Source organism: Conger conger, chromosome 13 (genome assembly GCF_963514075.1).
Source record: "Conger conger chromosome 13, fConCon1.1, whole genome shotgun sequence".
Classification (NCBI taxonomy): Eukaryota; Metazoa; Chordata; class Actinopteri; order Anguilliformes; family Congridae; genus Conger; species Conger conger.
The window spans coordinates 6,654,798-6,680,697 of record NC_083772.1 but is presented as its reverse complement, the minus strand read 5'-3'; the positions used below and the strand labels follow the sequence as shown (position 1 = coordinate 6,680,697).

The 25,900-nt window shown below is 43.3% G+C and overlaps 1 protein-coding gene across 6 annotated transcripts; it reads right to left on the bottom strand.

The window, feature by feature from the left end:
* Positions 1-799: 799 nt before the first annotated feature.
* LOC133107192 (CD209 antigen-like protein C) lies at positions 800-25,900 on the bottom strand. 6 transcript variants are annotated; one of them, XM_061216108.1, is made up of 10 exons: positions 25,334-25,900; positions 24,911-25,014; positions 24,669-24,752; positions 22,431-22,615; positions 22,183-22,290; positions 21,903-22,042; positions 20,762-21,394; positions 20,458-20,609; positions 1,915-2,021; positions 800-1,582 (listed from the first exon to the last, which is right to left on the bottom strand). In XM_061216108.1, exons 6-10 carry the CDS (start codon positions 22,027-22,029, stop codon positions 1,411-1,413), a joined length of 1,191 nt encoding a protein of 396 aa, XP_061072092.1. In that variant the 5' UTR covers positions 22,030-22,042; positions 22,183-22,290; positions 22,431-22,615; positions 24,669-24,752; positions 24,911-25,014; positions 25,334-25,900; the 3' UTR covers positions 800-1,410. The 6 variants fall into 6 exon arrangements, 5 of the variants coding, with proteins under 5 accessions (XP_061072092.1, XP_061072094.1, XP_061072095.1 ...); XR_009704572.1 differs by lacking the exons at positions 800-1,582; positions 1,915-2,021 and adding exons at positions 17,451-18,387; positions 19,538-19,641; XM_061216109.1 differs by lacking the exons at positions 800-1,582; positions 1,915-2,021 and adding an exon at positions 17,451-18,387.

The following is a 25,900-nucleotide window of genomic DNA, read 5'->3' as shown; positions in this document are numbered from 1 at the left end:
GCTACACCGACTACATGCAACACTGCCGTCATACTGATCTCTCATGCCCCATCGTAATTTATTTTTAAAATAAATCATTGGTTATCCCGTAACCCTGTTGTCATGTGTCTCATTTTTCTGTTCACGACTAAAACGAGCCAGTCGTAACAACCTGAAAATATGATAACCAGGCTCTGATGATGATGATGGGTCACAGACATCAGGAAGTCATGGCATGCAGAGAATATGTACCTCTCCCCCAGCCATACCACCACACACTCTGACACCTCTCCTCCTGCCATACCACCACACACTCAGAGACCTATCCCCCTGCCATACCACCACACACTCTGACACCTCTCCCCCTGCCATACCACCACACACTCAGAGACCTCTCCCCCTGCCATACCACCACACACTCTGACACCTCTCCCCCTGCCATACCACCACACACTCAGAGACCTCTCCCCCTGCCATACCACCACACACTCAGACACCTCTCCCTCCTGCCATACCACCACACACTCAGACACCTCTCCCTGCCATACCACCACACACTCAGACACCTCTCCCTCATGCCATACCACCACACACTCTGACACCTCTCCCTCATGCCATACCACCACACACTCTGACACCTCTCCCTCATGCCATACCACCACACACTCAGAGACCTCTCCTCCTGCCATACCACCACGCACACAGACACCTCTCTCACTCTGTCATACCACCACACACGCAGACACCTCTCCCCCCTGCCTTCACATCTGTGAAGGGGTTAAGTCAGATTTAAGTGCAAAAGGCAACAAGACAGGTTAAAAAAATATATTTATTTGTGATACAAATTGAAGATGAAACAAACAGAAGAACTCTCGCTCTGGTTTCAGTGAAACGTACAGTAGGTGCACCCATAGTACACAGTTACAATTGGCGCAATGTTCAATGGCATAAGTCTTGCTGATCAGAACAGATTAAGGTGTTTTCCTGTTGAATAGTCTTACTCTCAAACAATCTGTGCAACTACTCTTTGTGTATGTCGTTGTATGTAATCAACCATGGTCTTACAACCTAATGCGGGCCGGTCCAAGGTGTCATCAATCATATGAACATTCTGAAGAGAAAACAGGTGTGCAATTGTGCAATATTGTAATTCTTCATGCTATTTCCGCTTAAAGTTCATAAAGAAAAAATAAACTGTGATGGTTATTGTGAATTCATTTGAAGTCTTTTATTGGACATAAAATGTTTTGGCAAATACTCCTATAGTTAAGAGAACATGACAAATGTTGCGGGGATTGGGCCAAAGCGATTGAGAAAAACGTTATACATTATAAAAGCATTTCTCCTAGGTCAACACTCAAGTCACATACTTTCCAAATGATGATATGATTCCAAGTAATGATAATGACATCATCCAGCATGGCAGACTGTTTATAACAAAAGAGCGCCAGTCTCACAGACAAACTTAGCATTAGAATAGCAGTAGGTATCGTTCCACGTGTTCTCATAAGGAACGGTAACTGCACAGTCTGCATCTTTTTCTTTGCCCCAGGTTTCGTTCTCAGGCCAGTAATGATCATCCGGTTCTCCACTTCTCCAGAACCTGTATGAGAAGCAGAGCCACTGAATGACTACAGTGACACCTTCACGTTGCCTACGGCTACAGCACTACCTGACACTGTATACTCTGGTTACAATTATGGCTTTTGTTGTTATGCTTGTAGAATATTATTATCATCGTTTAATATTATCGGATATACAAAAATCCACATTTTGTGGGTTTTGCAAGTGCTTGGTAGTCACCATGAACTACACACTGTGGAACAACACACAAAAACTAGAACAGTGATACTGCACATGGAAAAATGATGATATAGAAAGATAGACATTAAATTATTACAAAATATTAACTCATATATAGCTATAAAAGCCTACCATTTCTGCGGCGAGGTTTTGTCTACCCAGAGCCAGACACCCTCTGTTTTTGAGTCAGTCAATCCAATCCAGTATGGGTGCTCTCTTGTTCTGTTGGTGATGAACCCCTGAACACAGACACATAATGACTCTCACTGCTAACTCTGCTGACACAGAGTCCACACCAACATATTCTGGATCTGTCAGTTACAGAGCATGAGGCTTATTGAGAATGTATCCACTGATATGAGTCATGTATTCCATTGTTCAAAATACAACATAACATTTTTCTCCAGTTTACTTGCTAATTATTATCCACATTTCCACAGGCAAGCATACCAGGTCCAGTCAGAAGCCTTAGAGAGTTTGTACATAATGCCTCCTGCCAGACTGCAAAGAATCAGCAAAGAATGCTGGTCCATTTGCTCAAGAGGTGCCAATCTCACTCTAAAACAACCTCAAAAAACACTCCTCCTAGGAGATAACATTAGGGTCCCAGGATGTGATCTAATTATCTCTAATATCCATTTTGATAAGAAGCTGCCTATGATAGCTTAAACCTAACCTTGACCAACACTCTCGATCCCAATGGCAAAGGGAATCTTGAGAATTTCAGCATTTGGTTAATGTTATGGTAATCTTATGACAATCAAGTAGATTTTTATTTTATTTTTGGGAAGTTATTTCTCTTAGAGGTTTTCTTAGTATTCTGACCAAATGGTTCAATCTTTTATGATCAAATATTGAGGTTTGAAGAGCTTTGATAATTCCACACACCCAGGGTCCTACCAGATCCATCCATTATCTCAGCCCACTTATCCTGAACAGGAGTCTATCCCAGCATATGTAACAGGTGAGAAATTATATATAATATAACAGGTGAGTCCGAGGTGGGATTTGAACCCCGGCCTCTCACTTGTCCAAATAATTACCAGTCAGCTAAAGACGAACTCGCCCCTAGCCAAGGGCAACAACGTTCTTTTGAATTTGAGGGTTACGTCATCAGGGAGTGTTGTCGCGATAACCTGCTACCAGCCTTCGCTTTCACTGCACCATCCGTGCTTACTAGCGAACCAGCCGAGCCAACCATGCTACACATACATTGGGTGAAAGGCAGGAATACACCCTGGACAGGTCACCAGTGTGAGTGAATGGCACACACACGCACGCACTCGCACCCACTCACACACACTCACACACACACTCATACCCATGGGCAATTTAGACTCTCAAATCAGCCTAACCTGCATGTCTTTGGACTGTGGGAGGAAACCGGAGTACCCGGAGGAAACCCACGCAGACACGGGGAGAACATGCAAGCTCCACACAGTGAGGCCCCTACCGACCGGAATTTGACACCAGGACCTCCTTGCTGTGAGGCAGCAGTGCTACCCACTGCACCATCTGTGCTGCCCTGTCTGTGACAATGAAATCACAGATTGTGGAGTCAGGTTCTTTGTTTTTTTGTTAACGACATGTATTGTAGTTCAGAACACTGAAATTGACCAAAAGTTTCTGTGAATTTGGTAGGACCCTACATGTACCCTGGCTTTGATTGAGGGGTTCTTATGTGTTTATTTCTGATTTTGGGATTTTTTAAATGGCGGCATGGATGGTGCAGTGGGTAGCACTGCCGCCTCACAGCAAGGAGGTCCTGGGTTCGAATCCCCGTCGGCCGGGGCCTCTCTGTGTGGAGTTTGCATGTTCTCCCCGTGTCTGCGTGAGTTTCCTCCGGTTTCCTCCCACAGTCCAAAGACATGTAGGCTAGGCTGATTGGAGAGTCTAAATTGCCCATAGGTATGAGTGTGTGAGTGAATGGTGTGTATGCCCTGTGATGGACTGGCGACCTGTCCAGGGTGTATTCCTGCCTTTCGCCCAATGTATGCTGGGATCGGCTCCAGTCCTCCTGCGACCCTGTTCAGGATAAGCGGGTTAAGATAATGGATGGATGGATGGATGGATTTTTTAAATCTACTAAGTTTTTATCTACTTTGTTTTGTATAAAGGTTTAAAAGAAGGTTTTTTTAGATTATACTTTGTTGGTAAAAGATGGTAAAAAATGGATACATGTAGGACTGCCAGTTCACCTGACCATAACTTAAAAGATATGTCTTGATTGTTTGTACTTTTGATTAAGGCTACACAAGTTCACGTACAGTAGGCTCCAGAATTATCGGCACCCCGCACTGGTAATGCACATAATAATAATAATACATTCAATTTTGGTCTCATATGGTCATTTAAAGTATTATTGAACGAAGGTGCTGTGGTCAGATGAGACCAAACTGAACATTTTGGTCAGATGTATCTGTATGGTCACGCTAGGACTTGACCGTACTGTCCTCTAGGGTCCTCTTCACACTTGTTCCTGTGTTCGATCTGCACTTCATTGTACGTCGCTCTGGATAAGAGCGTCTGCTAAATGCCTTGTAATGTTAATGTAACGTAATGTAAAAGATGCAGGATCAGCATGTATGCCATTGAAACAGAAATCAGATATCATACCTATGGAGAAAGTGCACCGAGAAATCTGTTTTAATTCCAGAGGTCTTGGGGCACTGGTTAAAATTAATGGTATGATGGATTCCACCAAGTATCAGGCAATTTTGGCTGAAAATCTGGTTGCCTCTAACACAAGGTTGAGACTTGGCTGTCGGTGGACTTTCCAGCAAAACAATGACCCAAAGCATAACTCAAAATTCACACAGAAATGGTTCCATGACAGCAAAAGCTATGTTCTGCCACCTCAATCCAATCAAAAACCTGTGCGCTAAACTGAAGAGGCCAACATAAACTCAAGAATATGAAGGATCTTGCAAGGATCTGCAAAGAGGAATGGTCCAAAATCCCACACAATGTGTTCTTTAACCTTGTCAAGCACTAATGGAAGAGACTCAATACTGTTATCCTCGCCAGAGGTGGATGCCCCAAGTACCAGGGGTACCAATAATCATGGACCTTTGGATTTTGGTCTATTCAATTCTAAATCGATTTTTTATTGAATTAATGTTTGCTTTTGGTTGGTTCCATTGAAACATTAATACATTTCAATAACAATAGAATATTACGTGACTCTAGTTTTTTTTCTGTCGCACTCAGTCTGTCAGTCAGTCAGTCAGTCAGTCTCTCACTCACACAGTATCTTACCTGCTCTTCTTCACTCGTTATTACCACCAGGTCAGCTCCCTGTCTTAAGCAGTCACTGCGACTGTCCTCCCAGCTCTTCTCCTCCCCGGAGAAGTAGTAACACTTGGAAGAGAACAGCTTCCAGTCCTGTGGACAGGGCTTGCACACTCTCTCTGTACAGGAAGAAAAGGCCACAGATTGTGTCAATTACAGATGCACAACAAACAAGATGCTTTGCAACAAGAAATCATATAAATAAGAAATAATTTAAGAAACATAATAAGAAATTTAATTTCTCTCATATATCTCTTTTTCACAGAAATACAATAGATCATTTTTTTAAACAGAAAACCACCAACAAGTAGCAAAAAGATCATCTCCATCTACAGATTATGCTAACGGTAATACAACTCACCGTTTGAATTTACAGGGCAGCATTTTTCCAGAAATTGGAAATGTTTCTCTACCATTGAAAGGAAAGCCCTGTTATTCTTCCTCCTCTCTTCTTCAATCCCTCTGCTGTAATTGGCTTTGAGCCCCACCAGTTCTCTCACCGTATTTGAGCACTCCGTAGACTCACACTTTGTCCCCTTATGGTCTGGTGTGTGAAGGAACATTCATTATTATATTACTAATCTAATTAATGCAGTATTTGCTGACAATCAGAGCAAACATGTTTCATCTTGACCATATAAACTGAACATTGTGGGCATTTTAGTTGACTACTCAGTAGTGTAACAGTTTCATGTTGGTTTGAATGGCCTCTTTTGCATAAGTATAGGCATTCATGTAAAAATCTAATGATCTTAATGAAAAATAAAACGATGGCGGGTTGTATCATAATACCCACTCAGACACATTGATAGTAAAGCAGATTGACACATTATGTAGGAAATCCTTTTTTTTTAAGTTCACTCTAAAATCACAGTTCAGGGTATTTCCATTAAGGACATACACAGATATAGTGAAATACTCACAGAGGACACCCAGGGCTATAGTGGCAGCCAATAAGAGAGCAGACAGCAGACACACTGCAGCCAGCCAGTAGGGGTGGGAGCTTTGTCCCCTTTTCTCTGTCACAAGCAAAGTCACAGATAAAAGAAATGAACTCAAATAAACAAATAACGGGGCTACATGGCTCAGGCAGTAAGAGCAGTCGTCTGGCAGTCGGAGGGTTGCCGGTTCGATCCCCGCCCAGGCTGTGTCGAAGCAAGACACCTAACCCCCAAATGCTCCTGATGAGCTGGTTGGGGCCTTGCATGGCAGCCAATCGCTGTCAGTGTGTGAGTGTGTGTATGAATGGGTGAATGGAGAAGCATCAATTGTACAGCGCTTTGGATAAAGGCACTATATAAATGCCTGCCATTTACCATTTATAACAAATACAAATAAACTCAAATAAACAAAAAAGTGTGTTCTTACCTGTGTGCTGAGCTCTTGAGCTGTTGAGTGTGGTGCGGCCCAGAGTGCTGTATACATCTTGTTGTGTGGAGGCCAGTTCAGTGTATATACCCTCTGAATCTTTGGAGACTGTAGATGCAGCCATTTCTGAAAACTGCTGATAATGGTCGCTGTGGTCTATTGTATCTGAGGAAGTATAGTTGGAGGTATTACGTCATTGCTGTCATGTCGCGCCCCCTGAATTGAATCTGTGAGTGAGTGAGTTTCAAGCATAACCTGGTTAAAAATTATTACAAGACAGCTCCATGAGCTGCTTTGCATCTAACAAACAGCTCTTGTTCTCATACATTTAGCACAGAGTGGTACACAGACAAAACAGACATAGATACTCAGACAATAGATCAACAATATAGACACATGTTAGTTCATATTCAGAGTCTAGAGAGACATTACATTACATTAATGGCATTTGGCAGAGCAATGTACAGTTGATTAGACTAAGCAGGAGACAATCCTCCCCTGGAGCAATGCAGGGAAAAGGGCCTTGCTCAAGGGCCCAACAGCTGTGTGGATCTTATTGTGGCTACACCGGGATTCAAACCACTATCCTTGTGGGTCCCAGTCATGTACTTTAACCACTACGCTAAAGGCCAAGACAGAGACAGCAAAGGAGTTTCTCAAAGAAAAAACAGGAAAATTCTTGACTGGCCAAGTCATTCACATGATTTGAATCTAACTGAACAAAAAGCAAGACAACTCGCCCCCAAAACAAGCAGGAAGATAGCTGTAGTACAGGCCTGGCAGAGCATCACCTGATCAGATACTGCACACCTGGTGATGTCTGTGGGTCAGACATCAAGCAGCCTTTACACACAAAAGATATGTGACAAAGTACTAAACATGACTTTCTGCATGTCCCAAATGTTATGATACCCTGACATGGGGAGGGACTATGTATTAAAAGCACTGTAATTTCTTCATGGTGATACAAAAATGTATTAAAAAAATACCCTTTAATGAAAGCTGAGAATCTGCATTTTAACCACGTTTGATTTAACAACGTTTGATCACAAATCTAAAATTGTGGAGTACAAAGCCAAATCGAGAAAAAAAGTATTTCTCCCAAACAATATGGAGCTCCGTATACAACTGCAATCACCCTGCAACAAAAGATCATGTCTTATACATCTGCTAATGAAATACATACTTAAAAAAAGAATAACTCTGCATGCCTGTACATGCAGCTCGCCAAACAGAGGCTGTGGCCTACAGCCATAAACCACATGTACCCAGAAGTAGCACTGTGTTTCCTGTGTTAAATGTATCTCCATCTGTCTGAGTCAGAAAAACAAAGCCCATCTCTGAGCATTCTGCTAAGAGGATGTGTAATGCTACATTAGTGTTCAGAAACACCAAGCTGATGTTGTAAAACTGTCCCATTTGTTTTCTTTGTTTATTTGTTTTTAAAACTTATTTCAAAATACAATATGTAGAATTCTGAATGTCTGTTTGAAGCTGAAATAAATCATTTCTGCTTTTTGGAAAAACTTTGCAATCATTCATTCCTCATCACTTCAACATGACCACGTCTTACAGAACGTGTATCTGAGGATCAGCCTGGTTCAGCTGCAGTTACCTTATTTGAATGGTATTACATTATGTGTAATGTAACATGACAGGAAAACAAAAAGCAAGACAACCTGTCCCCAAAACAAGCAGGAAGATAATTGTAGTACAGGCCTGGCAGAGCATCACCAGATCAGATACTGCACACCTGGTGATGTCTGTGGGTCACAGGCATCAAGCAGCCATTACACGCAAAAGATATGTGACAAAGTACTAAACATGACTTTGTAGATGTCCCAACCGTTATGATGCCCTGACATGGGGAGGGACTATGTATTAAAAACATTGTAATTTCTTCATGGTGATACAAAAATGTACTAAAATATACTAAATACCCTAATGAAAGCTGAGAATCTGCATTTTAACCACGTGTGATTTAACAACATGTGATCACAAATCTAAAATTGTGGAGTACAAAAAAAGTATTTCTCCAAAACATTATGGAGCTCCGTATGCAACTGCAATCACCCTGCAACAAAAGATCATGTCTTATACATTTACATTTACATTTACATTTTAGTCATTTGGCAGACGCTTTTAATCCAAAGCGACGTACAAGTGCATAGGTTCTACCACAAGTCAAAGCATCACATCCAGAACTAGAAAAATACACCTGGACTGCTGTTCTAAACATATAGTCGTCATCATAAGTGCAATTTTTTTTTTTTTTTTTTGGGGGGGTTAGACAGGGATAGGGGTATCAGAAGGGGGGGGCGGGGTAAATCAGGAGGGGGGACTAAGGTAGAGTTTGAACAGGTGTGTTTTGAGTCTGCGTCGAAATAGGGGGAGGGATTCTGCTGTCCTGACAGTGGTAGGCAAGTCATTCCACCACTGAGGAACCAGAACGGAAAACAGGCGTGAACGTGCAGCTCGACCGCCAGGTGCCCGTAGAGAGGGAATCATAAGGCGACCAGAGCTGGCAGACCGGAGTGGTCTAGCTGGGGAGTAGGGAGTGATCAGGGATTGTATGTAATGTGGGGCAGTCCCCTTAACAGCCTGAAATGCCAACACTAGGGCCTTGAATCGGATGCGTGCGGCAATAGGAAGCCAGTGGAGGCCAATGAGAAGCGGGGTGACATGAGCCGACCTGGGCTGACTGGTGATCAAGCGGGCTGCAGCATTCTGGACCAGCTGGAGGGGCTTGATGGCGCACGCTGGGAGACCGGCTAGGAGGGAGTTGCAGTAATCCAGGCGGGAAATGACGAGCGCCTGGACTAGGAGCTGGGTGGCTTTCTCCGTCAGGAGATGACGGATGCGGCGTATATTAAACAGAAAGAACCTGCAGGTTCTGGCAGTGGAGGATACTTGTGGAGCCAGGGAGAGGCAGTTATCAAGAGTCACCCCAAGATTCTTTGCCATACGGGAGGAGGAAACTACAAAGTCCTCCACAGTCAGTGAGAGGTCGATTGACGGAGAGGACTTAGCAGGGATGTAGAGAAGCTCAGTTTTGGCAAGGTTGAGCTTCAGGTGATGGGAAGTCATCCATGCAGAGATATCAGCCAAGCAGGCAGAGATCTGTGTGGTGATTTGGGTGTCAGGGGGGAAGGAAATGAAGAGTTGGGTGTCATCAGCGTAGGAGTGATAAGAGAAGCCGTGGGAAGAGATAACAGAACCAAGAGACATGGTGTATAGCGAGAAGAGGAGAGGCCCAAGAACCGAGCCCTGCGGGACTCCAGTTCGTAGGGGTTGAGGGTCGGAGAGTGCGCCCCTCCAAGTCACCTGGTAGGAGCGACCAGAGAGGTAGGAGGAAAACCAAGCGAGTGCAGAACCTGTGACACCCATCCCAGCCAGCGATGAGAGCAGAATCTCATGGTTGACTGTATCGAAGGCGGCCGACAGGTCGAGGAAGATGAGGACAGAGGAGAGGGATTTTGCTTTAGCAGAGTGGAGTGCCTCAGTGACCGCGAGCAGGGCGGTTTCAGTGGAGTGGCCACTCTTGAAGCCAGACTAGTTGGGGTCATGGAGATTGTTGTGGAGAAGATAGGTGGACAGTTGGGAGCAGACCGCCCGTTCCAGGGTTTTAGCGAGAAAGGGAAGAAGAGAGACAGGCCGGTAGTTGTTCAGGGCAGAGGGATCGAGAGTAGGTTTTTTGAGGAGGGGAGTGACTCTGGCCCTCTTCAGGGAAGAGGGCATGGTGCCGGAAGAGAGGGAGGTGTTGATTAGAGAGGAGAGAAAAGGGAGAATGTCCTCAGATATAGATTGTAGGAGGGGAGAGGGGATGGGGTCAAGAGGACAGGTGGTTGGGCGGTGGGAAGTAAGGAGTTTCAGCGTGTCGGCGTCAGAGAGGGGAGAAAAGGAGGTTAGGGAGTTGGGGAGGGTAGGAGGGTCAGCAGGGGTGGAGGGTTGGGAGAAGGAATAATAAGGAATAATAAATACATCTGCTAATAAAATAAATACTCTAAAAAAAAGAATAACTCTGCATACCTGTACATGCAGCTTGCCAAACATGGCTCGCCTACAGCCATAAGCCACATGTACCCAGAAGCAGCACTGTGTTTCCTGTGTGAAATGTATCTCCATCTGTCTGTGTCTGAAAAACAAAGTCCATCTCTGAGCGTTCTGCTAAGAGGATGTGTAATGTTACATTAGTGCTCAGAAACACCAAGCTGATGTAGTAAAACGGTCCCATTTGTTTTCTTATTTGTTTTTAAAGCTGTTTGAAGCTGAAATAAATCATTTCTGCTTTTTGGAAAAACTTTGTAATCATTTATTCCTCATCACTTCAACATGACGACGTCTTACAGAACGTGTATCTGAGGATCGGCCTGGTTCAGCTGCAGTTACCTTATTTGAATGGTATCATGAAATGATGAAAGGAGAGAAATGTAAGGGTCATTTTCTTAATTGATTATTGATTGACAATGTGCGTTAACATAAAGACAATCACATGATTACAAATAGCCTTTTAGTGTTAATCCTTTTTACTATTAGACCACTTGTTGAATTAAGTGCTTACTAGGAGTCTTTCTCTGTCTCTCTGCAAGCAGACAGACCACCTTTGACCTTAATGTCTCTGCTTCTCAGCTAGCACATTCTGGTCTTACAGCAAGATCGACAAGGGGTATTCAGAAGACAAAATACTGATGAATGTTCGTGGCCAGCTTCATGTCTTTTTGTTTTGGTAAAGCCCCCCATTCTGGAAAAGTGTGTATAAGAGTCTTACTGTGTCTGATTCAAATCAGAAAGCCGCTAAGCTTTCTCATTTTCTGTCATTTCTTTGCAAATAAATCCGAAAGTTAATTCAAGTATAGCTATCGTTGTTTTTAGTGGAATCTGTTTCATCAGACGATGCTCACCTGTGAAATGTTAAAAAGGGCATTTTTTCCCTAACAATGGTAACCTGCACAACTCTCTCAAAAAGCAGAAGGGCTTCATGGGGTTTCTCATCTGCCAATATGTGCGTTGATGTGATATCAATTAACAGTGACAGTCAGACATTACTTCAAGTCAAGTAGTGGATTGTAACTTGAGTGTATTGGTTTTGTATCTGCTGTGTCCCTGCTTTGGACATACAGAATAAAGTAAAGGATTGGTGGAAGTGGCGACTAAATGTCTTGAAACACTGTGTAGCTCCTGCTTCCACACTGCCGTAACCTTTTGTTCATTCGTTCATATAGCAGCCTCTTTTACCAATCAGAAAACAGTGTTTAACCGCAAATGTACTGACGATTCTCTTTTTCAAACATGGAACCAATAAACATGGGGTTAGGTAATAACAGTATCAGTATGCAAGTACTTGCAAATTGGGCTGTACTTAGACACTTTTTTTTGGTGATTGTGTTCAGTGAATGCATTTTTTGTCAAAGAAATGCAAAAATCATCCAGAATGATTCAAAAATCATTCAATACGCCACATTGTTGGGCTGTTGTGCCTGTGAATAGATAAATAAATAAGCATATAGTGGAACTGGAGGAAGACCTATCATATATAGATTTGACATGCAGTCCCTTGATCCTGATCAGCCAGTGGGGGTCGCTAGAGAGCAATGAAGTCACAAGGTGGGCAGGTCAGACAAAACCAAAAGGGAAGGTTGGCGAACTGCCTTTTATTCACAAAAATTTAACAAAACTTCCTCAAATAAAAACAAGGCCAATCTTGCAAACCAACATGTTATAATGACACCATGAAGAAGAATTTCAAATATACCCTTACAAAAATACTTCTGCAGCAGTGTCCACGAACCAGCTTCCCAAATGGCCCTGCTCATCCTACAGACCGGGAAACAGGCCTCGTATATCGCCCAGGGATTAGGGAAAGGGCCACAGCTATGGTGCTTACAATGAATCACAGCTGTGGCCATACCTGCCTGTAGTCACTGTCCAAATACTCACAGACTGCACCTGCCATTATACAGATAAAGGAAAACACAGGATGTTGAAAATGTAGTTCCCATGAGATTACAGCTTGTCTAATTATTAAGATTTATAATCGCAGAACACTCGTATTTGTAATACTCATCAGCTGACTCCTCACTGGGGAAAGAACCTCTGTGCATGTCTGATCCATCCCTGTAATCGTTTCCTGATATATCAAGGCATCCGCCATCCATCCCCTGCCACCAGAAATCTGTTCTTCTCTCCTTCTCCCCTACATTATCCAGCCATTTGTCTTCTTCTTTCTTTCCGCGTCAATCATTCCAAAGATGAAATTGAAATTCCCTGAACACCTGTTCACCTATTGAATATCCAATTCACAATTAGAACCTCAATCTGCATCAACTTCAATCAGCACTTTGTTTCTTTGCACATTTGGCAGACGCTCTTATCCAGAACAACCTAGAAAAAGGTTCATACCCATATCCAGAGATAAGTGTTCTGAAAAACCCTAGAGGGAAATACAGTTTCAAGTGCTTAGAATACAACAGATGCAAGGACTTGGGCCTGGTAGATTACAGCAGTCGTGACCGAGAAGTGCAAGTGTGGAGAGGGGGGGACCTCCTGGGGTGGCTGAATTTTGAAGTGCAAGATTTCGTCATAGATATGAATGACAATGTTTTGAACCGGTGAATAGATTGTGTTAAATGTGCTGACCATTTTGAGTCTTGTGTCAAAGGTTTTTAAAATTCGCCACACACTTGTGAGAGTAGCACCAAAGTGATTGGAAAAAATCTGTAACAACAATAACCTTCCTTCCTGAGATTAGTGTTCCCGGTTTTTCATGATTTGTGCCTCTCTTGAACTTTGTGTTTCATGTTCATTCTTTTTCACGCTCATGGGCTTTGCTGCCTTTCATACTGAGCCACAGGATGGCGCTGTTACCTTTCAATTCATGAGTAGAAAAGCAAAAATGACAAATTATGAAAACAACAAAGTGACTTCCTTTATAAGCATTCACAATTTTAAATTAATAACATTGCAGATTAGTGTGCTCATATTGTTAAATAATACAAACCATCAATTAACTCAGAACCATTCGTATCCATAGCTGGTGTGTCTCATCTCAACAACTCATTGCAAATGGAGTCAATCTGTTAGAGTGGAAACAATGATTAAAGATTTAAATTAATTTACACCAAATACAGATGTCACTTTTAATATGCTCATCCACAGAGCGGCTTACTGACCTGCTGAACCACAGAGGGGCTTACTGACCTGCTGAACCACAGAGGGGCTTACTGACCTGCGGAGCCACAGTGGGACACTATGCAGGAGGAGGTATGGTTGGTAGGTTTCACCTCAGAACAGGTTACATCTTCATCTCGAGTTACTGAGAGAGAACGGGGGCAGGGATCAGTAATCTCATTTCTTACTTCATTCGGGTCATTCAAGTTCCTCTACAATATAGTATATACACTCACTGAGATATTTATTAGGAACACTTTTACTTTATTACACCTACTTATTCATGCAATTATCTAATCATCCAATTTTGTGGCAGCAGTGCAATGCATACAATCATGTAGATATGAGTCCGGAGCTTCAGTTAATCACATGAACCATCAGAATGGGAAAAAAATTTAATGCAAGTAACTTTTTTCTGTGGAATAATTGTTGGTGGCAGAATCTCAGAAACTGCTGATCTTGAGACGGGTGCGTGGGGGTTGGACCCAACATGCACGACTCAGAAAGAATAGTAAAATATAGTCCCGCGAGGGCTTTATTCGGGACGAATCCCAGAAGCGTAATCAAAACAAGCATACAAGTAGATCCAGCGAATAAAACAATAAATACAGAAAACACGGTGGCGAGGGAAGAGGCAAACTCGTAGTCGGTAGACGTGCAGGGAGGTCCGGTAGCAGGAGAGCAGGTCAGCAGGGTAGAAGTACAGGCGGACGGCAGGCAGTCGTAGTCGAGGGCGATGCGGAAGTCAAAACCATAAAACAAACAGCGAGGCAAAGGTACAAAAGCAGTAGGCGAGGATGTGGTCAAAAACAAACGATGGTCAACGAAACAGAAATCAATAACGGTGGTCGATAAACAGGCTCGGATCTTAACGTGTAATCAACGGTAATAATGCTCATGCGTTGCTTTGACGGACAAGAGGCAGACAATTTTGCAACGAACAGAAGTGCGACTGGGCTATAAATGCAGGTGTAGACAGGTGTAGACGATTAGTTAGAGAGCAGCAAGGGAATGGAAAACAGGTGCGATGGATGATAAGTTTAACAAGATAATTAGTAATCGTTAGTAATAAACCTATCCTGCCCTAGCATTAGTAAATTAGTAAATGACATGCACGAGAAACGTAAGGTAACATGAACACATGATTAGACTGTTTTACCCAATCCTGATCTAGCATTAGTAGTTTTAGTAAATAGACAAATAGAAATAATTAGGGTGTGAGTGACAGAAAGAGAGAGAGAGAAAGCCGGAACGCAAGGTTTGCGGAAAGACATGTAAAAGTGTATGTTGAAACAACGACCAGTCTGCGTAACAATAAACATAAATCAAAACAAAACACTAAACGAACTAAGACGATAACCACTCAACATAACAAGGTAAAAATAATCGTAAGGAAACATAACAAGACATGACAAGAAAATTAATCATAACAAGAAACAAACTAAACAACATGACGAACCTAGACTAACATAATACATGATAAGACAATACGTGACTAAGACAAATGATAAAACATAAAACAGGGCAAGACAGACCTGAAACGTGACAGATCTCACGCCGTCACCCAGTGCAAGGAACCTCGGTGTGGTGATGGACAGCAGACTGTCCCTTTCCGAGAACATTGCGGCGGTGACCCGGTCTTGCAGGTTCTTCCTATACAACATACGGAGAATCCGCCCCTTTCTCACCCCCTACTCGACCCAGCTCCTGGTCCAAGCGATGGTTCTGTCCCGCCTGGACTACTGCAATTCCCTCTTGGCTGGCCTCCCAGCGTCCGCCATCAGACCCCTCCAACTCATCCAGAATGCAGCAGCTCGTCTGGTCTTCAACCTTCCCAAATACTCACACGTCACCCCCTTGCTTACTTCCCTCCACTGGCTGCCTGTCATGGCTCGCATCAAATTCAAAACATTGGTGCTAGCCTTCCAAGCAGTTAAAGGGTCTTCCCCAGCTTATCTGCAGAAAATCATCAGACCCTACACCCCTGCCAGACCTCTTCGTTCAGCCTCCACAGGCCGCTTGGCACCTCCCCCTCTCAGAACCTCCACCTCACGCTCACGACTACTGTCTGTTCTGGCTCCACGGTGGTGGAACGAACTCCCCGTTGACGTCAGAACTATAGAATCTCTCCCCACCTTCAAGCGCAAGCTGAAGACGCACCTCTTCAAGCAGCACCTCTCCCCATCCCTCCCTACCTCCCTGTGAACCTTAATTGTTGTCTCTGTGACTTGCTTTGTGTATCGGTATTTTTAGTTGGCTAGGTAAGCAGTGTTTGGATAGTTAACTTTGGTGACTTTTGCTCTGTTTGTTTGTTTGTTCAAAAAAAAAAAAAAAAAAAAAAAAATGGCCCTTGTCCTTATCTTTGTTGTACAGGTAGCAGTTGAAATTGTACTTACCTCTAGGGTCTTTCAGTGAACTTATCCCTGGTTATGGGTATGCACTTTGTTGTACGTCGCTCTGGATAAGAGCGTCTGCCAAATGCCAATAATGTAATGTAATGTAATGTAAAGATCTCCTGGGATTTTCATGCACATTAGTCTCTAGAGTTGCAAAGTTTGGTCAAAGCTGACAGGAAGGTGACAGTAATGCAAATGACAGTGGTGTGCAGAAGAGCAGCTCTGAACACACCCATCTCTCGAAGTGGATAGGTTACAGAAGTAGAAGTCTAAAGAATAAGTCTAATGAATACCTAATAAAGAGCTAGGTGAGTGTATATAGTGTGTGAGTGTGTGTGTGTGTGTGTGTGTGTGTGTGTGTGTGTGTGTGTGTGTGTGTGTGTGTGTGAGCCCATGTGTGTGGGCGTGTGTGTCACCATTGCACTAGTTAAGACATTTCCTGTTGAATGATGCATCACAGACCACACGGCTTGTGTGCCTTTTAACATGTATATGTAGTGTCCTGCACTGTGGCCAATTTCCGTGTTAAATCTATATCTTTACATTGCAAATTAAAATTTTAAATGGTATGGAAGACAGCATTAAAATGTATAGGAGAGAAACACAGATGCAAGGGAAGGAAAAAAAGGAACATAACATTTTTTGTTTTGGAATAATCTGTTTCTACTTTCAAAATAGAACCAAGCAGGCTGTGGTGTGGCCCATCCTGTTAAGGCACACAGTAGTGCTGCTCAAAAACATAAAAATACAGAAATATCTTTATTCATAAGGAGGAATATTTGAATATATTCTGAGTGAGAATGACACTGCCAACTGCTTGTACCCTCATACCTGTTTGGTCTGAAACCAGCAAACCAGAACATTGCGGATACCTATTGAGCACCGTGACATTGCCTGACCACTAACAGAACAAGAGATAATTAATGATAATGTGCCCACATATTCGCTAAAAGAGAGAGATTGAAGTTACTTGATAGAAAATGCAACGTTAACGATATGTTAACGATGAGCCAGAATGGCAGATTGTCACCAATTACCTGTATGCGCTTATCACTGATGCGCACTGATAACATTTTCTCTTACTCAAATACATAATGGTGGATTGTCACCTTCCTTATTGTCGTTGTAACACTTGGTCATTCACAATTCCACAGTTATCTGCACGATCCGTGTGTACTTGAAAGCTACAGTAACAGGGGCGCCACTGTGACCTGCCTCTGCAGGAACCCAAAAACTGAGCCATAGTGAAAGACTAAAGGAACTTATTGGTCAAAACTTAAAAACATTATTATTTTGAGCCAATTTTCGACACTGTATTTTCTGATTTTCCATGGGCCCCCCTGACTGCTTCATGGTCCCCCTGGGCCTCCTGAGTCAATAAATCCCATAATTCTTTAATATCACTTTTTTATCAACTTCAAACCAGTTCCACCAATAATAGTTAGAGTCATTTATTTACATTACTTTATTATTCCAAAATCAGGACACATATTTAAATAATGAAAATAAAACAACATTTAAAAGCTGGTTGTTTTTAATAGACTAAACTTTTTTTTTTTTTTTACCATCTTTACAGGCTTTTTATGATTAGGATTAATTTCTACTAATTTTTATCAGTCCACGATTCACTGAGGGATCATTACAAACATGTCCAGTAAGTGAGAACATCGGTGGGGCGTCTGATTGGAGGGCTGTCGTGTAGGCGGGGCCCCTGATTGGAGGGCTGTAGTGTAGCTGGGGCCAATGATTGGAGGGTTAGATTGGAGTCCAATGGTCTGGGAGCCTGGCAGTTAACCCAAATGTTGTGGATTTGATTCCTGACTGCAGTGGTGCCGTTGTACTATTAAGCAAAGCACTCCAACTGAATTACTTTGGTCAAATTAGCCAGTTGTATAAATGGATTGTGTGTTAAAACTGTGTAAGATTGTCTGGATTAGAGTGTCTCAATGCAAACATGTGCATGCATTTGGGAAGCACAAATCTATATCACAGTATTTCACACTACACTATTTCACAACATGGAAGTGTATTCTGTGTCTCTATGCCAGTCTCTGTTTTGTTCCCTTTAAGGCCTCAACTCTCAAACATAGGTACAGTTCTGGTCTGGCCATAACGTTTTGATATTTTCAGCATCTTTGGAAAATGAGGAAAATGATTACATATGTTCTTGAACAAAATTTCCCAGATTTCCCACTTGGCATCAAAGGAAGTGGCGTTTTAAAGCAGCAGAGCGTCAGTCTCGCAGATGAACCTGCGGTACGAGTAGCAGTGCGTGTCCATCCATGCACTCTCACCGGGCACAGTCACCACACAGTCTGCGTCCTGGTACTGCGTGCGACTGTCAAACCAGAAATGGTCGTCCGGCTGTCCGTTCCTCCAGAACCTGTAAGATAAGCACAGAGACACAGGCTGCCGGGTGGCTCATTGGGCTAAGGCAGGTGCATGGATGAGCCCCACAGTCATGGACCAAATCCAGATCATGCCTGTGCTGATTGTGGCTGGTAGCACCATAGGGCAACGCACAGTTGGCAATTGTATCACCCTATGGAGCTACCAGTATGGGAGGGTTCAGTGTATAGTACCTCCCGCTGGTTCATTTTGCCCCCATGGACTGCATGTCAAAGCGGAATATAAAACGTCTTTTTCCGACGGTGGTGTGAAGAATCAAGCCGGCAACATCACTTGTTTCTGCGGACGTATTTAATTCAACAGAAGCAGTGTGGGATGGTGCCTGAACATGACTGCTCAGTGAACATTTCAAATTAGGATGGGAACCTAACTCTGACCCCCTACATAGCCAGGGAGCAATGTTTTTAGGGCAAATTTGCAACCCAAAAATTAATGTCGGTTTTTTGTAATTTATGGTGGCTGTGTGAGATATTTGCTTCATTCTATGTTTACTTTTACTTTCAAATTCTTCCACATTACTTCCTGTACAGGTTGGCTTTCTAAGCATTTCTAAACATTATTTTCACACACAGGGAAACACAGTTCGGCTACACTTTATAAACTGTTTTACACCTGCTTGTGCTCTACATTTGGTGCAAACAGCAGTTTCTTATGAGAAAATAGTGAGCGATTATTTAGCTTATAAGGATCATTATGAATCAGAATATTCTAATACACACCTCCCATGTACAGTAAAAGTTATATATAAGTTATATATAAGATATTACGTGTTCAATAACTAGTAGCGTCATAACAGGGGCGATAGAGCAGTCATCTAGCACTCAGACAGTTGCGGCTCGATCCCTCACCCTGGTCGTGTCAAAGTGTCCGGGAGCAAGACACCTAATGCCCAATTGCTCCTGATGAGCTCATTGGTACCTTGCATGGCAGCCTTTCCCTGTTGGTGTGAAAGCGCTGTGTAAATCCAGTCCATTTACCACCCTCTGGTGGCCATTTAACATCATTATTTCCACTTACACCTCACACGATAATAGTTGCTTTTTAATTGAGTTGTATGTGATATGGAGGTACTGGAGTATACTCAGTTTCTCCACTGTCTAAATATGTATGCCCAGTAGTGTTACCCTCTCTGCAGGGGGCTTCCATCCACCCAGAGCCAGGTGCCCTCTGTTTCTGAGTCACTCAGTCCAATCCAGTTATAATCTCATGTGTATGTGGTGATGAACTCCTGAACACAGACACAGAACTCACTGATCACCCTGCTAATAGAGACATCGAGAGACTCACGGTCCACACCGACACAATCTGGATCTGTCAGTTACTGAGCAACGGCGTGGGCCACACCACACTGATAAATGAACTGCACCCTATTTCGACGCAGACTAAAAACACACCTTTTCAAACCTTTTCCCACCTCCTGATATCCCCCCCCCCCTTTCCGATATCCCTATCCCTCTTGTCTAACACCCCCAAAAAAATATATTAAAAAAATAAAAATTGCACTTATGATGGCTGTATGTTTAGAACAGCACTTCATGTGTATTTTACTAGTTATGGATGTGTTGCTTTAACTTGTGGAAGTACCTATGCACTTGTAAATCGCTTCGGATTAAAAGCGTCTGCCAAATGACTAAAATGTAAATGTAAAGGTAACAAGACTGAACACACAATAGGCTGCATACATTTATGCTTTTTGTAAAATGTGTTCTGTTTACTTTCTCATACACACAAAACGGTAAATGGTTGGCATTTATATTGCGCCTTTATTCAAAGCGCTGTACAATTGATGCTTCTCATTCACCCATTCATACACAGATTCACAGACACTCACACACTGACGGCGATTGGCTGCCATGCAAGGCGCCGACCAGCTCGTCAGGAGCTTTTGGGGGTTAGATGTCTTGCTCAGGGACACTTCGACACAGCCCGGGTGGGGGATCGAACCGGCAACCCTCCAACTGCCAGACAACTGCTCTTACTGCCTCAGCCATGTCGCCCCCACCCATTCACATTAACTCACAGTCACATTCATACAGTATCTTACCTGCTCCTCTTCACTCTTTATTACCACCAGGTCAGCTCCCTGCTTAATGCAGTCACTGCGACCGTCCATCCAGCTCTTCCTCTCCGTGGAGAAGTAGTAACACTTGGAGTAGAACTGCTCCCAGCCCTGTGGACAGGGCTTGCACACTCTCTCTGTACAGGAAGAACACACGTTTCTGACCAATCGAGATGTATGGCAGACAAGATAATTTGAGACAATAAATCACGTGAACGAGTGCACCAGAACGAGGTCTCCCCCAGTTCTCTCTGTGTTATGTAATTGAGGCAAGAAGAGCACAACTCACTCTGTAAGCTGAGGGGACAGTACTGATCCAGGAAGGGGGATTTTGCCAACACGGCATCGAAGTCCCTCTGTAGCTGCTCCTTGTGTTTCATGTTCTCCAACACAACCATAAAGGTACGGTTCCATCGCTGAAACATGTCCCTCTCTTCTTCCAGTAGTTGTTGCAGTGTCTTCCTTTCCTCCTCAACCCTTTTCTTCTCTCTGGTCAGAGTTTGGCATTCCGTCTCTAAGGCGCTGTAGTCCCTCTCTCTCTGGATCTTCTCTTTTGCCAGGACATTGTAGTCCGTAACCAGTTGTCTCTTGTCATTGTCCAGGGTATTGTAGTCCTTCCATACTGTGCTGCAGTTTTTCTGCAGCTGAGCATTGACTTTGGTCAGCACCTTGTTTCTTTTATGCAGCTGAGCCTTGTCCTCGGCCATTTTGTCGTAGTTCTTCTGCAGCTTGTCCTTCCTCTCGGCCATTTTGTTGTAGTTCTTTTGTATCAGGCATTTCTCCTCGGCCATTTTGTTGTAGTTCTCCTGCTGCTGTCCATTGTCGTCAGTGTGAATGCTGCAGTTGGCCCTGAGCTGTTCCGCAACCCCTTCCTCTATCGTATCGTTCTGACGAAGAGCACCCTCTTCACCGGCACGCATGTCTAAAACACAAGGGCGCAGTGGGGATTTGAATCGGTGAATTTTACGGTAAAAAAAACAAAGTTCACATTTTAAGATACATTATTACTTTTCTCTTACTGTGGATTGCGAATTGTCATGTATCTACTCAAAATGAAGGTAAACACAGTGACGGGGTCTTTTACTTAGTTCATTCATTTTAATTAAACGCATCTTTTCTGTTGCCGATAGTATATAACACAAATGAACTGTCTTCCATATCACAATCTCAGCGCTGTAGAATGTTCAGTTTCATTTACACTCAGTGAGCACGTTATTAGGCATTCATTAGACTTATTTTTTAGACTTCTACCACTGTAGCCTATCCACTATGAGTTATGATGTGTTGTGTGGTCAGAGATGCTCTTCTGCATACCACTGTTGTAATGTGTGCTTATTTGCATTACTGTCATACCAGTCTGGTCCTTCACTGAGGTCTCTGATTAACAAGGCTTTTTTTCCCACAGAACTGCTGCTCACTGTTTTTCGTACCATTCTTAGATCCCTGTAGATCCCAGGAGATAAGCAGTTTCTGAGATCCCGGGAGATCAGCAGTTTCTGAAACCACCCTGGCACCAACAATCATGCCATGGTCACTTAGCTCACATTTCTTCCCCATTGTGCCAGTTGGTCTGAAAAACAGCCAAGCCTCTTGACCACGTCTGCATGCAGATTGAGTTTATATAGTAAATTTAAAAATGTAAACGTTAACTTTAAAATCATAGTTTGGCGTGTGTCTAATAAGGACATACACAGATAGGGAGATACTCACAGAGGACACACAGGACTATTGTGGCAGTCAATAAGAGAGCACACAGCAGCCCCAGACACACTGCAGCCAGCCTGTAGGGGTGTGAGCTTTGTCCCCGTTTCTCTGTCTCTGTAGTCACAAGCATAAGCACGGATAAAACGATTAAACTCGTTGTTATGGCCTGAACGCACATGGATGAGATGCCTGTCAGTATTGCATCACGTTACATTAAAGGCATTTGGCAGACGCTCTTATCCAGAACGACGTACAGTTGATTAGACTAAGCAGGAGACGATCCTCCCCTGGAGCAATGCAGAGTTAAGGGCCTTGCTCAAGGGCCCAATGGCTGTGCGGATCTTATCGTGGCTACACCGGGATTCGAACAGGGAGACAGTGTGGAGGGAGGTACAGTTGGTTTTCACGTCAATATTGGTCACATCTTCACCCTGAGTTACTGAGAGAGGAAGAGCAGAGTTGGCGGTTTGAGGACCATCATATTTGAACTTCCCCTTTCATTTAATTTAGATTCATGAAATTATTATAAGGTCATCACAAATGTTTTTGAAGTGCAAAGCCAGGACGGTACATATGCACCCAACTAGAAATTTTCAAAAAAGTAAAGTAATACCATCCATCCATCCATCCATTATCTGAACCCGCTTATCCTGATCAGGGTCGCAGGGGGGCTGTCACGTTTCAGGTCTGTCTCGCCATGTTTTATGTTTATTCATGTTGTCTTAGTCACGTAGTGTCTTATGTATTATGTTAGTCTAGGTTCGTCATGTTGTTTAGTTTATTTCATGTTACGATTTATTTTCTCGTCATGTCTAGTTATGTTTTCGTACGATTTTATTACCTGGTTATGTTGAGTGATTATCGTCTTAGTTTTTCGCGTTGTGTCATGTTTTGATTTATGTTTATTGTTACGTATACTGGTCACGGTTTATGCATACACTTTTACATGTTTTTCCGCAAACCTTGCGTTCCGCCTTTTCTCTCTCGCTCCTTCTGTCATTCACTCCCTAATTATTTCCATTTGTCTATTTACTAAAACGACTAACGCTAGATCAGGATTGGGTAGAAACTAACAAGACTAATCATGTGTTCATGTTACCTTACGTTTCTCGTGCATGTCATTTACTAATTTACTAATGCTAGGGCAGGATAGGTTTATTACTAACGATTACTAATCTCCTTGTTAAACTTGTCATCCATCGCACCTGTTTTCCATTTCCTTGCTAAGCTCTAACTAATTGTCTACACCTGTCTACACCCGCATTTATAGCCCAGTCGCGCAACTGTTCTTCGCGAAATTGTCTGCCTCTGTTTACCACGCAACTCTTGAGCATTATTTACTGTTTGATTACACGTTACGATCCACGCCTGTTTACCGACCATTGTTTATTGATTTCTGTTTTGTGACCATCGTTTGTTTTTTGACTTCGTCCTTGCCTACCGTTTTTGGACTTTTGCTTCGCTGATTGTTTCATGGTTTCGACTCCCGCTTCGTCCACGACTACGCCTCTGCCTGCCGTCCGTCTGTTCATCTGCCCCGCTGACAGCTCTCCTGCTACCGGACCTCCCCGCACGTCTACCGACTACGAGTTTGCCTCTTCCCTCGGCACCGTGCTTTTTGTTTGTTTACTTTTTGTTTGGCTGGATCTACGTGTATGGACTTTGCTTGTGTTGACTACTCTCCTGGGATTCGTCCCGAATAAAGCCCTGAGGGGTCTTTATATTACTATTGTTTCTGAGTCGTGCATTTTGGGTCCAAACCCCACGCACCCGTCTCAGGGGCTGGAGCCTATCCCAGCATACATTGAGCGAAAGGCAGGAATATACCCTGGACAGGTCGCCAGTCTATCGCAGGGCACACACCATTCACTCACACACTCATACCTACGGGCAATTTAGACTCTCCAATCAGCCTAACATGCATGTCTTTGGACTGTGGGAGGAAACCGGAGTACCCGGAGGAAACCCATGCAGACACGGGGAGAACATGCAAACTCCGCACAGAGAGGCCCCGGCCGACGGGGATTCGAACCCAGGACCTCCTTGCTGTGAGGCGGCAGTGCTACCCACTGCACCATCCGTGCCGCAGTAAAGTAATACAATAATTTTTAACTACTCGATTATAAAGACCCACATTCTGAAAAATATTTGCTTGGTTACTGAAGAACTTGCAAAACATTGCAAGTTACAGTTTTTTTTACAAATCACTTCGACCCTAATCTCACAAGCTTCTGCTAAATTTTCAAAACCTTAGACACAACATTCAAAATTGTAAGCACTTGTTCGCCTCATTGGATCAAATTCCTCATTTTTCATGAAAAATTATAGGAACATTTATTTACGGAACCATACGTTTTATTATTTAGCCAATTTAACTGAACTCATGATATCTTCGTAGACTATGTTAAGTGAAAATAGAGTGCCATCCTATATAATAGAGACCTATCGAGTGCTACACTGCTCGTTCTACTCAGGAGTCGCATTAAACTCACATGGTCTACCTTTCTTTCTGCAAGCCACAGCTTCCTTCAGTTCCTCCAGAGACACTGCGGAATCCAGCTGCTTCGCTTGATCGACTGAAAGAGATGACAAATTCAGTGAATGATGGAAAACTTTTCTTTCCTCAGTGCAATCCATTTTAAAGGCCTTGGAGACCAACGTAGCGCTGCTATTATTAAACCGCGTCATGGGCAGCTTGAGTTTTAAAGCCATTTGCCACTCAATGTTTACTTACCGGCAGCGTCATGGCAGAAGTTCTTCTTGAACTTCACAGGTAAGTATAGCAGGCCCTTCGACATGGCAGCGAGCGGTGTGAAAGACAAGACTTCTATCTGCACACTGCTAATAACAGCCGAATGACAAAATAAAGCATATAATAAATACATTTCTGCTTCAGGGCCTACAGGGTATGCAACGGCCTGCACTGCCCTATGGAACAAGAAGCACAGCACACCTCCCCCACTAAACGTGCAGAAGCTAAAGAGTAACATCTCTAGCTTCACAATAGCTTTTTTTTCCCTTTTACTGATCAATCATCAGAAATGCAATCTCTGGCAAGATTCTGGTTAAAGAAGCTGAACGGTATGTATCGGTCTAGTGTACAGCATGCATTTTCACCAGACACAGTAATTACACAGTCTGCATATATGTACTGTACATCTGTATGATTCATGCAGTGGTCATCTGGCTTTCCCTTCCACCAGATCCTGTAAAATAAGCACAAAGACACAATGACAAGACAGAAGCTCCACTTCTCACTTGCCTGCCTGCAAGCGTTGCCTCCAATCTCGGTCCCAGTTATAGCACTACATGACTGCAAATTGTAATTAGGGACTCAGAGGGTCTAGCCAGTGATTATACTGGATTACATGCCATTCAGACCACTCCCATAACACTGACTACTGGCCAGCAATTGGTTAAAATGTAATAATAGATGTACTGTATAGATAACTGGGCAACACTAAGCACAAAGTGGATAAACTTTGTGGGGCTCTCTGAGGTTCATGTACAGTGCATGTACAGAGGTGGTTTGTGTGTTTGCTGGTCCAGCTTTCTGTTTGCTCCATACTCTCCATTTCTCCTCCGAATGTGTATTTATCCACTGTAATGTTTCTGGAAGACTTCTTACCCTTCTGACCTCCAGTCAGGCCTCCTTTGCTTCTCAGTCACCAAGACCTATCCAGTGTCTGACCTGCTGCGAACCTGAGAGACGCACAGTCCACAC

Bases quoted from the DNA above. Each gene is read 5' to 3' on its own strand.
- LOC133107192 (XM_061216108.1), bottom strand. From the start codon at position 22,029: ATGGGGAAGAAATGTGAGCTAAGTGACCATGGCATGATTGTTGGTGCC. The intron at 21,395-21,902 runs GTACGAAAAACA...CTTGTGTTTTAG, and splicing joins TCTACAGGGATCTAAGAATG to ACATGCGTGCCGGTGAAGAG. The intron at 2,022-20,457 runs GTAAGATACTGT...GTCTGTGTTCAG, and splicing joins TAAAGAGTGAAGAGGAGCAG to GGGTTCATCACCAACAGAAC.